Below are 12,586 nucleotides of genomic sequence, written 5' to 3'. Positions count from 1 at the left end.
GGAAACAAGAACGAGTAGATAGTTGATAGGTTAGTACATGGTTGATGAATGTATTAGTAGTTCAATGAAAGTATGCTTAGTCAAATGGTCTAATGGAAACAAGAACGTGTAGATAGTTGATAGGTTAGTACATGGTTGATGAATGTATTAGTAGTTCAATGAAAGCATGCTTAGTCAAATGGTCTAATAAAAACAAGAACGAGTAGATAGTTGATAGGTTAGTACATGGTTGATGAATGTATTAGTAGTTCAATGAAAGTATGCTTAGTCAAATGAAGCAATGGAAAGAAGAGAGGTGTTTTTTATAGGTAGTTGACAATTAGATAAGCTAACAAATGTATACCTACCACGGGTATCGAAACCCGGATTCTAGCGTTGTAAGTTCGCAGACATACCGCTGTGCCACTGGGGGGCTTAACGTTTGTATTACCCTGAAGTTGGAAATAGTTTGAGTTTCAATATTCGTGCTTTCTTGTCTTTTGTAGATTATCGTTAAACCAGGAAAGCAGATTCAGGAAAGCGTGTATTGGTTCAGGAGCTATACTTTCTCGGATCTTCAACCGTCAGCGATGACGTGAAGTTTGAGATGTTAACGTGAAAGTATCTTAAAAAAGTAAAAAAGATAGACTATGGTTTATGGAATTTCAGTTATGTTTGACGTACTTACTTCAAATTTACTCCTATTACGTAAGAGTAGATCAAAGATAAGGGTTAGAGACTAATACGGCATCTGTTTTCGCTACAATTAGGTTGTGAGTATAAAGCTATCCTTATTCGTCTTTTCACTGAGTTTTTAGTTAAGAAATCGATTCAATGTTTGTAAGTGAGATTATGCCTTTTTGAAGTCATATGAATAAATAAGATAATTCCATTTTCTTCTATTAGCTCTATAACTACATCTCTGTTACGTCTGTAATATCACAGCCGGACTGGTGAGCCGTATTACTGAGCGAAAGGCTTCGACAGCATTGGTTATATCATTTGTAATGTGGTTCACGAATTATAACATATTATTCTTTGGCTTCACTCGCGAAATTTTGGACTAGCCTGAATTGTGAAGTTTTAGGAAGGATAAATGAACCTACCACTGCATTTTCTGGAAGTGTCCTTAAAACATATATCACTAGGTCTCCTGCACTTCGTTTCTTTTCATATCAATTAGGGCTAGCGCCACTTGGGGGTCTCTTGCCTGAGTATCAGTATAGCAGATGGACCAGTTATCACTCCATACTAAGCTGGTAAAACGACGCTTTCTACTCGCTGCAGGGCGAAAAACCGTACTTAGCCATCAAGATGTTGGGCACGCGCGGCAATCGCTCATCACCTGCGTTATTTTAAAAAATCTCAGCCTGGTACATCTGATGAGGCTAGGTTTAAGCTACAATAATCGCATTCGGTTGTTTCCCCCTGTCTGTTGAAAAAGGAGTGGTAGTGCTTTTGTAGAGCCTGCCAAACTTTGCCAAATGTTAGACGCGTCGCTAGGCGCCGGCACACGAAGTCCGTGTCCTGATTCGATTTGACAGTGTCCCAAATACCCAGTTGATGTCTTAAAAAACCAGAATAGAAAACCATGATCGATATTATACTGAAACGCTGAAAATTCCTGCGCCTATGGGCCCGAGCTCCGAATCTTTTAAGAACCTAGCGACGATTTTGCCAAATGTGTGACAAAAAAGCAGAAAACTAACTAACACACAGAAAAGAGTTTGAAAAATCATTTCGACACATTTAGTTGTTTGAACTGTTGGCATAGTAAATGTTAAACTCTCAGTGTTAACAATACTGAAAAATGATACAGTATACTTAAATGGTTCATTACCAGCCTTTCTATGCTCATTTAAACATGATGGACCGACTGTGTAGAAAATGGTTGAAAATTACAAGGTCAGCCTTAATTATCCAATGTTTTAAAACTCCAGATAAACCACTTTTAAAGGTTTTTGACGGTTGAAAATTACAAACAACAGAAACTTACACGTGCTCATTACCGTTAGGATTCTCCGTATCTGTATAGCGTTCATCAACCACTGACTGTTTGATGACGTAACAGTTCCCTTCATTCCACTGTTTCATTTGTTTCATCAACCATCTGACTCACCCAAATATTCAAGCAGAGCACAGATAGCCCATTGTGTTGCTTTGTGTTTAATTACAAACAAACAAACATATGCATTTTAACATCGCAATTCCTTGAGAAGACTGAGGTAAACATAGTCCAAGTTATTTGTGCGCTAAATATTCTAAACTAAAACTCATTGTTAGATCGTATTATAAACTATACATAATAGGGCATGGGATAATTACAATACATCAGAGTACACGTTACATTAATAAATGTGATGGTATGTTTATTTCTTCCTCTGGTCAGATATAATGAATTGTTTATTTTACCTTTCGATATAAAGATGTCAATGATTAATATTTATTCAAGAACAAATAAACACAAACCTCTTAGTAAAGTTTTTACAATAATATTTCATGGTGTATGATGAGCTCTCAAATTTTAAGATTTCCATATTGGGTTATAATTAATTTCTTTAATGTATTGTTTCACAAACATCATATATTCGCCTATTTCCAGGCCATACCGGTATCAGTAAGTGGAGGAGGTGGAGGTGGTCATGGAGGTGGAGGAGGAAGTGGCGGCGGTTACGGAAGTGGTGGTGGAGGAGGAAGTGGCGGCGGTTACGGAAGTGGTGGTGGAGGAGGAGGAAACGTTGCCCTTGGACTCCTTGCTGTGCCCCTTTCCCTGACTTCAGGAGGGAACGGCGGAGGTGGTGGTGGTGGTGGAGGAGGAGGAAAAGGAGGGGGTTTTGGAGGATGGTGGGATTAAGGTAAACCAAAGCAATAGCTTTACTTGGAATTGGTCAAACTGCTCAACACACAAATTAAATACAATTTGCAAATGTATTAGATTCAAAATAATGATCTAATAACAAAAAAAAGACCGTATACGTGTTAAAGTAAAATAAAAGTAAGAACAAATTCTGACCACTTATAATGTGAAAAGAACTATCAAAAATTTATTGAAAAAGAAATTGACATTTATGTATGCTCAACGGCCATCTATATGAAAAAACAATTTCTTTTTCAATAAATTTATGTATGCTTAACGGCCATCTCTATTTTAAATTGAATGTATGGTATTGAAATATAAGTTATAGTAGGGAAAACAACTTGTAAAACGTAAACCTAAACCTTTTTCTTGAATATTGAAGAAATAGTGGGTCATTTTTAAAATAATCTCATTCGTATTAACAAATGGTAAGTTTATACCAGTTAAAAATTACGAAACTTGAATAGACTGTAAGCGTTTATCCAGATATTTTTCGTTGTTTCAGGTGTTATGCCTCGCACGATTGGTGCTTTGAAGAAATGATTCTCAACAAACTCAACAGAGACTGCTCGTACGCTCTCTGGTGATATAATATTCAACTCGTACTTTACTCGATATTTAATAAAAAAAATCTAATCCGTTTTGGTTGTGAATATATTGGTTGTGATGATATAATATTCAACTCGTACTTTACTCGATATTTAATAAAAAAAAATCTAATCCGTTTTGGTTGTGAATATATTTTTTCAATTATTTTAGAAAGAAAATTTTACTTGTCTGTACGATGTGTTCATTTATACCAAATAAATGAAATGTTAACCTAGAGCCTGTAAAAACCGAGTTTTTGTCTCGTGACTAGAATTTCTCTTTCTTTCTTTCTCTTTACATTTTTATATTAGACAGGATACTTTTATTATTAATTGATGGTTTGTGTTCAAGTGTTTTATAGAATTAAAGGGGAAACAAAAGTACGCGATGATTAATAAACATGTATATTTGAACGAGCATTTAAGAAACAAAATCTTGAAACTTCGTTCACTACTTTTGGAAGTATTGTGATGGTTGTTCACGATGTAATTAGAGGTTAAAATTATATGTTAAATATTCACAAGAGATTATGAAGGGTCCTAATAAACACAGAAACTAACTGTTATTAGAATAACACAGATATAAAGTTGCACAACACGTACGAAACAATATTATGTAATACTGGTGTATCAGTATCGTATCAGACACGAAACTCCAGATCGAAGTATGTATTTAGAGGTGTTGGACGAACAGCAAAAAAATAACTTAAAACCTAATTATTTAAAACATCTACAGAATTTTGCATTATATCAAACGGCTTACATTTCTACACGACCTGGTGGCTTCCTCAATACTTAATGCTTTGTATTACTCGCATTTTTTTTTTAATGAATAACAAAATAAAGTTAACTTGAAATTTGATTTTACATATCGATACCATCAACAGGACTTTGTACTTAAGAAAACTAAAATTAGAGGAAAACTCCAGGAAAAAAAGTAATTTTACAAAACATGAGAAAAACGAGTTTTTACCAAATTTGGATTGTTTTGGTTGTTGTTGAGCATAAAGCTATACATTAGGCTATCTGTGCTCTGCCCATCACGAGTATCGAAACTCGATTTTTAGCGTCATAAGTTTGACTGCTGAGCATCAAGGAGGCTGCAAAGTTAGAGGAATGTCATTATATAAAGTGTTATTTTATTGACAAAATTATTATAAATGTATTCCCTAGATAAATATTTTATCGTTCTGGTAACTAATCAATATACCAATATGTTTTTTCTTAGTATTGTTTTTAACATTGCTTGTCCTTAGCGTTTTTCGTTTTTTTTTTTTTTTGTCAAAATATCCAAATAACTCCACAAATTTGGAAATTGATGAAGGGAGATGAAAGTTGCGACACACGTGTTTAGGGTGTTGAGAATCTGTTTCATTTTATGTTTTGAGTGACCCTCAGCTCAAAATATTAAAAGAATGTACATTCGTGATTTTATAAGGAAAAAGAGTTTTTAAGATTGTTTGAAATATCCGATACAATATTAATGAAAGTGTGATGTATACACTTAGTGTACAAACCAAAGTATTTTGTACAAGTTATACAACATTGAAATAATGTCCTGTTATGTTAATATAAACTCATAGAACTTGACTAACGTTTGTTACGTGAAAGTCCCCAGTGGCTGAGGGGTAAATCTAAGGGCTATAACGCCAACAACTGGATTCCTAATACCCGTGGTGGTCACAGCACAGATAGCCCAATGCGCTTAACGACAACCAAAGAGTTACTTAAAAAGAAATTAATGGTGTTTTACCAAATTGACAGAGAATACGTCTTGTATGTGAATAGTATTTAGATGTGATGATACTCGGTACAAGATTCAAACTCCAACGTTTAATTGAATCACTTTTCGCATAGTCGTCTACTACTCTCATTCCTTATAGCATCGAACCCCGATGGCTCAGCGGTAAGTCTGGGGCTTATAACGTTACAAATTGGGTTTCTATACTAGAAGTGGGCAGATTGCAGCTAGCCCATTATGTAGGATTCTGCTTACCAATAAAACAAACCTTATAGTACCAATGCAAAAAAATCTGTTCAGAAAATAAATAACTAATTTTACAGGGATGTGAGTTACCAGTAAACTAACGTAGTCCAATAGATTTTTAACAAACAGGATAAAACGATCTTGTCTGCTATCTTATTTGCAATTCACTGATGGATACTATGATTTTTTGAAACTTTGGTACATATATTTTAAATATTTGTTAATCATAGTTATGTTATTATATTTACTTTGATTTATTATTTGAAATTTTTGGAAATTTGGTTTATAGTAGTGTGAAGATTAATTTGTCATTTCTTTTTTAATACAATTCAGAAGATCCAGTCTTTGGAGATATTCAAATAATAGTTTCATTTTATGGAAGAAAAGCATCTCATTTTTTTGCGAATATTTAAAATAAATGACATCCAGGTATTAAGTTTAAAAGAGTTTGTTTATTTGAAGTTATTCACAAAGCTACACAATGGGCTATCTGTGCTCTGCCCACTACGGGTATCGAAACCCGGTTTTTAGCGTTGCAAGTCCGCAGACATACCGCTGTGCCAGTGGGGGGCAAGTTTATAAGAGAAAGAAAGAAAAAAAAAGAGTGTATTACATTTTTAAATGTAAAAATACTTTTACCTACAATAAATGAATCTGAAACGCGCGTATTCTATAAACCAATTAGCTCATATTCTTACATAGGTTTCAACCGTGACCATATTAGGCATATTGAACGAAATATTCCCTTTAAACTTACCAAAAGAATAATGTTAGTAGTAAAGTAGAGGAGAAAAACATGAAATAAGATTTAAAGTATTAAAAATATTTTTGCTACAGTGACGCTACCCAAAGTGTTTAATAAACAGCTGTATTTCCCGCTCCAAATAGTTTGGCCCTAAGCAACACAATGCCAAAACCACCAATAATTTGTAATAATTCACGCGTTGACGTCTCAAGTATGAAGAATACACTAGCAAATTTTACTGGAAATTTTTGAAAAAGTGTTAGTTAGATAAAATAAATTTGTCTAATAGTTTAAAAAAGGCTTAAGATATCAAAATAGTTTGCCTCTGATGTAGAAAGGTCCACCTTTCGAAAGCGCTCGGGTTATAGGGTTTATGTTCATTTCTAAAATAGAAACTTGTAAGGAGATGATAAGTGTCAATCATCTTGTGGACCAACTAATTATATATCGAAAACTTCTGAAATTAATAATATAAATGGAGATATAATTCTTAAGCCTAACCGTAATTTCAGTTGTCAGTCCAAAAATTATATCTACATGTTGATTTGTCGTACACACAGGAGTGTAGGCAGAAATCTGCCTTTGGGGGAAAAAGGAAATGACTAATATTTGCTGGGCGAGCCAGGTGAATACCCCCTTGGAAACATTGTGTAAATTTCACTAAAAATGGTACATTTTGATGGGGTATCTTAGGCTGTTTATTCACCTTTTAAGTATATTTTATACATATGGGTACACTGAAATTACGCACATGAGTATGTGAAGAAAAATATTTTGGACAAACTGTTTCTTTGAAGTTAAACACAAAGCGACACAGTGGGCTATCTGTGCTCTGTCCACCACGAGTATGAAAACCCGGTTTCTAGCGTTGTAAGTCCGCAGACATGCAGTTGTGCCACTGGAGGGCTTGGACAAACTGAAAAACTCAAAGTTCGAATGAATCTACGTAACATAAATATGACATGTTTGTTTGTTTTTTGAATTTCACGCAAAGCTACACAAGGGCTATCTGCGCTAGACGTCCCTAATTTGGCAGTGTAAGACTAGAGGGAAGGCAGCTAGTCATCACAACCACCGCCAACTCTTGGGCTACTCTTTTACCAACGAATAGTGGAATAGACCGTCACATTATAACGCCCCCACGGCTGAAAGGGCGAGCATGTTTGGTGTGACGGGGATTCGAACCAGGGACACTCAGATTGCGAGTCGAGCGCCTTAACCAACTGGCTATGGCGGGCCTCCAGAAACATTTGAAGCTGATACTCAGAACACGTAAGAGACAGATTCATGTAAAATCAGGGAATACTAAATGAGTGAGAACGTTCTAATATAGTCGTGTTACTTCACATAAAAATGTATTTTGGAGCGGATAACCCAAACCCCTATGTCAAAACAAATGTAACACCACCAGCATAGTCGTGTTAGTTCAGATTAAAATGTATTTTGGAGCGGATAACCCAAACCCCTATGTCAAAACAAATGTAACACCACCAGCATAGTCGTGTTAGTTCAGATTAAAATGTATTTTGGAGCGGATCACATAAACCCCTATGTGAAAACAAATGTAACTACACCAGCATAATCGTGTTAGTTCACATAAAAAATGTATTTTGGAGCGGATAATCCAAACCCTATGTGAAAACAAGTATAGCACGGTAAAGGTTTTGTCTAAAGAAAATAATTTCAAGAAAAATAAATTAACACTCATCCTGTAAAAACTTTGTTTAAACTATTACAGTTGTTTTTATTATGTTCAGCAATTCTGTTTACAATGCTTGCTTTCTACCTGTGCAGCTTGTTTAGAGTGAAATATTGCCTGTTGAGTTGTAGTCCCGGGTATGAAAGAGGTAATAAAGGTGTTGAGTGCAATGGGTTTCAAGCACATGAATTGAGGGCGTCTCTCCGTGCGTCAAGAGGAACAAAGTGAACTTGAAACACGGAGTGTCTCAGCAGCCACAAGAGTGCATTGACCGCAATAATCCTCACCTATTAAATATTTAGTGTGGTCCGTTGGTATTGTTCGTTTCCTTGTCTCTGTTATTTCCTGTATTTACGGTTGATGACGTTTCTTGGAGGGGGGAGGGCTTGTTGGTGTTAACCATTCACTCATTTAGTGATCCTATACGTTGCTTGTAACAAGCTGATACTATTATAACACACTCACACGCACTAAACACAGTGGGTGACTTTGAAGATCGGGCATAACACTCACTCATAACCTGCATTTTGAACATTTTCCTGTATACAAGGATGTTAAAGCCGAGGTTGAGTAAACAGGTAAAAAATACGGATTTATCTCACAATACATCAAGCAAAAAATAAATAATACACCATACCCGAAGCTTTTGTCTTTAAAGTATTAAAATTGGTCCAAGAGTCCAGTTAATTACATTGTATTTACAGAAAACGACAAGTTTTCCTCAAGAGGCTCTGAAGCATCTTGAATAAGTTGACCTAATATCGAGGTATAGTGATGCTAGAACAGACTTCCCCCGCGATGATGATCATCTCAGCAAGTGTTCTCAATATTAGTAAGTAAAGAAAAAAAAAAAAAACACTAACAAGATGGCTATTGACATTGTATTTTGCAATGACTTTGGGCAAAATGACCTTAAAAGTGTATGTCGAAAGAAGACAAAAAAAAATTGGTTGGTGGTGTATATAAGTTGGTGAAAGAACGAAAAACTTCAGTATACTCCACGCAGCACCAGCAGCAGTAATTCATAACAATGAAGAAACGGGTATGTAGATACGAACCTATATTTGATGAGTTTCAGTCTTACTATGTAAGAAAGGTGTAAATAAATGTTACATAAAAGGTATTTTGGTAAACTAACTTTCGATAATATTAAATCAGTTACGTATATTCATTTCAGACAATGATTAAGCTTTCGTAACACAAAATGTTAAACGTAGTAGAATTTATAACTACAAGGGATTATGTGCAAAGTTATGGATGTAGTTTATGTAATTTGTTTGAATACGTGTTTATATATTCATGCATACAAGAATCAAATTTTGAATGATAATTCATGAAATTAGAACGTAAGAAAAACGATTAAAACTATTTTTTGTTTGAATACAACATAAAAAGAGTGGTTTGTAGATGGCAAAACAAATGCTACTTCATGCTATTGCATTTGTATCACAAAATTGAAATGTCCCTCGGTGGCTCAGCGTTAAGTCTGGAGGCTTATAACGCTAAAAATCGTGTTTCGATACCACATATCTGGCCCACTGTTTAGCTCTGTGTTTAACACCGAACAAACCCCCAGAATGTAAGCGGTAGGTTTACGGTCTTGCAAACGCTAAAATCCAGGGTTCGATTATCCGCGGTGGGCAGAACGCAGATGGCACATTTTGTAGCTTTGCGTTAAAAAACAAGACAGACATTGTATAAAAATAGTGACATAATATACTTCAGATGTGTTCAGGTTATCATAGTTACTTGTTATCGCCTTTCTCATGTCATTAATCTTCAAAATATTAGAAGTCAATATTTCTAGGTATTTATTATTTATTTTATAAATACCCAAACAAAAATGGTATAATTTGAACTATAATTTGTCCTCGTGTTGATTTCCGGTCATTATTGTAATTGTAAATGAATCGGCTCTTATAATAGAATGTTTTCTTGTTATTTAACACGAATATTTTAGTAATATTTTAAAAGTTACTAATATTTAATTTTAATATCTCTTCTCTCCGCTAGGTGATGTTTCTTGTGTCCTTGCTTCTGACAAGTGCAGTTGTTCACGCTGAAAACAAGGATTATGCAAAACAAGAAGATGATTTGAAAGCTTCAGCTACTGGTTATGGTTCAAGTGGTGGAGGTTATGGTGGCGGAGGAGGAGGTGGTGGTGGTTATGGTGGTGGAGGAGGAGGTGGTGGGTCAATCAGTATCCAGGTATTTTGCCTTTTCCGAGTTTATTATGAAATTTGTGAACATAAATAAATTGTCATCTCAAACATCCATTTTATTGGACTTACGTAACATAGTCTTTAATACGTAATTCACATTCAAAAGAATGGAAATAAGCATGAGTTGTTAAAAATCTTTCCTCTTTGAAATTATTGATCATAAAAAAATTCCTCTTTTAATTTTTTTTTTTACATTCATATGCACTAATATTGCAGTAAAATAGAAAATAATCTGGTCAGAAGTTTGTCTCTGCATGAAAGAACAGATCGCGCCATCTGTTTGGTAGAAATGGAAGTATGCTGATGTTGGTGTTTAGTGATCAAGGATGGTAGCACCCGAAGATGGCCGAATGCAGAGAAACAAGCGTTTATCCCACTCAAGCAATATTGTTAAAATACCAAAATACATAACAAAGTCTAGTTAAGAATAAGGAGGTATACGTTTTTAATGGTAATGTTGCTTGCCGTGTGTGTCCCCCTCTGTACATCAGTGACATACGGACAGCAAAGGCTTATCAATAAGGCCATATATTCGTTTGATAAGAGTGAATTATAAAGATATATTTAATATCATTGCCTGTAACTTACTTAAACAGGATTACATATCCTCGTTCTTCTTTACAACTATCGAACAATTATTGCATGTAAAAATGTAAAAACGGGCTCACACAAAACTGACGACAGTATTTTATCGAGCACGTTTAAAGAGGTGTGTTGAACATAATTAAATAGAGAACAGATAGATAAGATCAATACAGTTGATATATGCGTAGCTCTCTCTCTCTCTATATATATATATGCATATGTACGTATATGTAATCTACATAGTAAACTAATTAAATAATAAAAATTATGGTACGACTCGCATATTTGTTTATTTACAGGCTGTGCCAATATCGGTAAGTGGAGGTGGTGGAGGTGGCTATGGCGGTGGAGGTGGTGGCGGAGGCTACGGAGGTGGTGGCGGAGGTTACGGAGGTGGTGGTGGAGAAGGAGGAGGAGGAAAAGGAGGTGGTTATGGAGGGTGGTGAAACTAAGGTATGCCCAGTCATTCTACTTGGAATGAGCCAAAATATCCGCAACAACAACTGAACGTGAATCATAAGTAGATATTAAATGACATAGCAACTACATTCTTCAAATAAATCAGTAGTCATATTTTACAACCGTAGAACTTATCACGACAAAGTATATGATTTCCACACATCTAAAATGTTAACTACATTACAATGAAACAAATAACACACACAAAATTATAAGTATTACACTCGTATAAAGTATATGCTTAACACTATGTTGAATCTTTTTTTTTTTCTGTTTTAAAACAGTTTTTGAGTTATATATCAACACCACGAAATATGAATTACTTAAAGAATATTCAATGTAAGCCTGAGAATTTTAATGGTAAGATAGATAATTACGTACCAAAAATAAATAAATAAATATTCTTCTTTTCAGCTATGAAAGTGACTTTGTTGATGCTGGTTTTCTTTGAAGAGAAAAAAAAAAACTTTTCACTTACTGGCTGAGCAGAATTACTCCTTTACGCCATCTAGTAATGAAAAAACTCAATTAAATTTCTCTAGATTTTTTGTAAATGCCCTGATCAACAGAATATTTTAAAATGAGGGTTTTTTTTTTGTTTGATATAGGAATCATATAAGAAATTTCTTTGATGTATAGATCTAAATTATTTTCTCTATTTGTATGCTTCGTTTTATGAAAAATAAATCAAGTTACAAGCCAACTCTTCTCTTACGTATCGATTTTTATATTAAACAGTATTTTTGTCCAGAGTGTTTGGATCAAGTTGGTTGTATCTAGAATAATTACTGAAACACCAGCGCCATCTGAAACTTAGAAATGTGATATTTTACGGGTTTTTTTTTTACGAAAACTGAAGCAGTACATTAATTGTTAAATTTCTTGTTAGTAAAAGACTAATTATATATATGTGTCACAGACAAAATGATAATACAACTTTGTAAATCTGAGTATTTACATAGTTATGTTTTACCATATGCGAAACATCTATGTCAGTATATACAGGTTCTCACTATATCAGTATGTCTCACTGTATATTAGTATATACAGGTTCTCACTACATCAATATGTCTCATTGTATGTCAGTATGTACAGGTTCTCACTACATCAGTATGTCTCACTGTATGTCAGTATATACAGGTTCTCACTACATCAGTATGTCTAACTGTATGTCAGTATGTACAGGTTCTCACTATATCAGTATGTCTCACTGTATGTCAGTATGTACAAGTTCTCACTATATCAGTATGTCTCACTGTCTGTCAGTATGTACAGGTCTTCGTCATCTGCAGAAATATGTATGTTGGTCCCGGCATGGCCTGGTGGTTAGGGCACTCGACTCGCAATCTGCGGGTCGCGGGTTCGAATCCCCGTCACACCGAAACATGCTCACCCGGTGTCCGAACGAGGACGCCAGTCCTACTCCCGGATACTCACCTCCAACATTATTTGGAGGTGTGAGAAAC

General features: G+C 34.9%; 2 protein-coding genes across 2 annotated transcripts in view; both read left to right on the top strand.

Moving 5' to 3' along the window:
* Positions 1–2,833, top strand: part of LOC106465729 (ctenidin-3-like) — a 13,665-nt gene extending 10,832 nt beyond the window's left edge. Inside the window, exon 3 of the mRNA XM_013925967.1 lies at positions 2,582–2,833. Coding sequence (XP_013781421.1) covers positions 2,582–2,833 — 252 coding nt within the window. The remainder of the gene's footprint in view (positions 1–2,581) is intronic.
* A 5,887-nt stretch (positions 2,834–8,720) lies between these two features.
* Positions 8,721–11,107, top strand: LOC106465728 (ctenidin-3-like). Its single transcript, XM_013925966.1, has 3 exons — positions 8,721–8,774; positions 9,868–10,062; positions 10,961–11,107. Exons 1-3 carry the CDS (start codon positions 8,721–8,723, stop codon positions 11,105–11,107), a joined length of 396 nt encoding a protein of 131 aa, XP_013781420.1.
* Positions 11,108–12,586: the final 1,479 nt, after the last annotated feature.

Source organism: Limulus polyphemus, unplaced genomic scaffold (genome assembly GCF_000517525.1).
Source record: "Limulus polyphemus unplaced genomic scaffold, Limulus_polyphemus-2.1.2 Scaffold2033, whole genome shotgun sequence".
Taxonomy (NCBI): Eukaryota; Metazoa; Arthropoda; class Merostomata; order Xiphosura; family Limulidae; genus Limulus; species Limulus polyphemus.
This window is presented reverse-complemented; position numbering and strand designations above follow the sequence as displayed.

Bases quoted from the DNA above. Each gene is read 5' to 3' on its own strand.
- LOC106465728 (XM_013925966.1), top strand. From the start codon at position 8,721: ATGGCTATTGACATTGTATTTTGCAATGACTTTGGGCAAAATGACCTT. The intron at 8,775-9,867 runs GTATGTCGAAAG...TCTCTCCGCTAG, and splicing joins GGCAAAATGACCTTAAAAGT to GTGATGTTTCTTGTGTCCTT. The intron at 10,063-10,960 runs GTATTTTGCCTT...GTTTATTTACAG, and splicing joins GTGGGTCAATCAGTATCCAG to GCTGTGCCAATATCGGTAAG.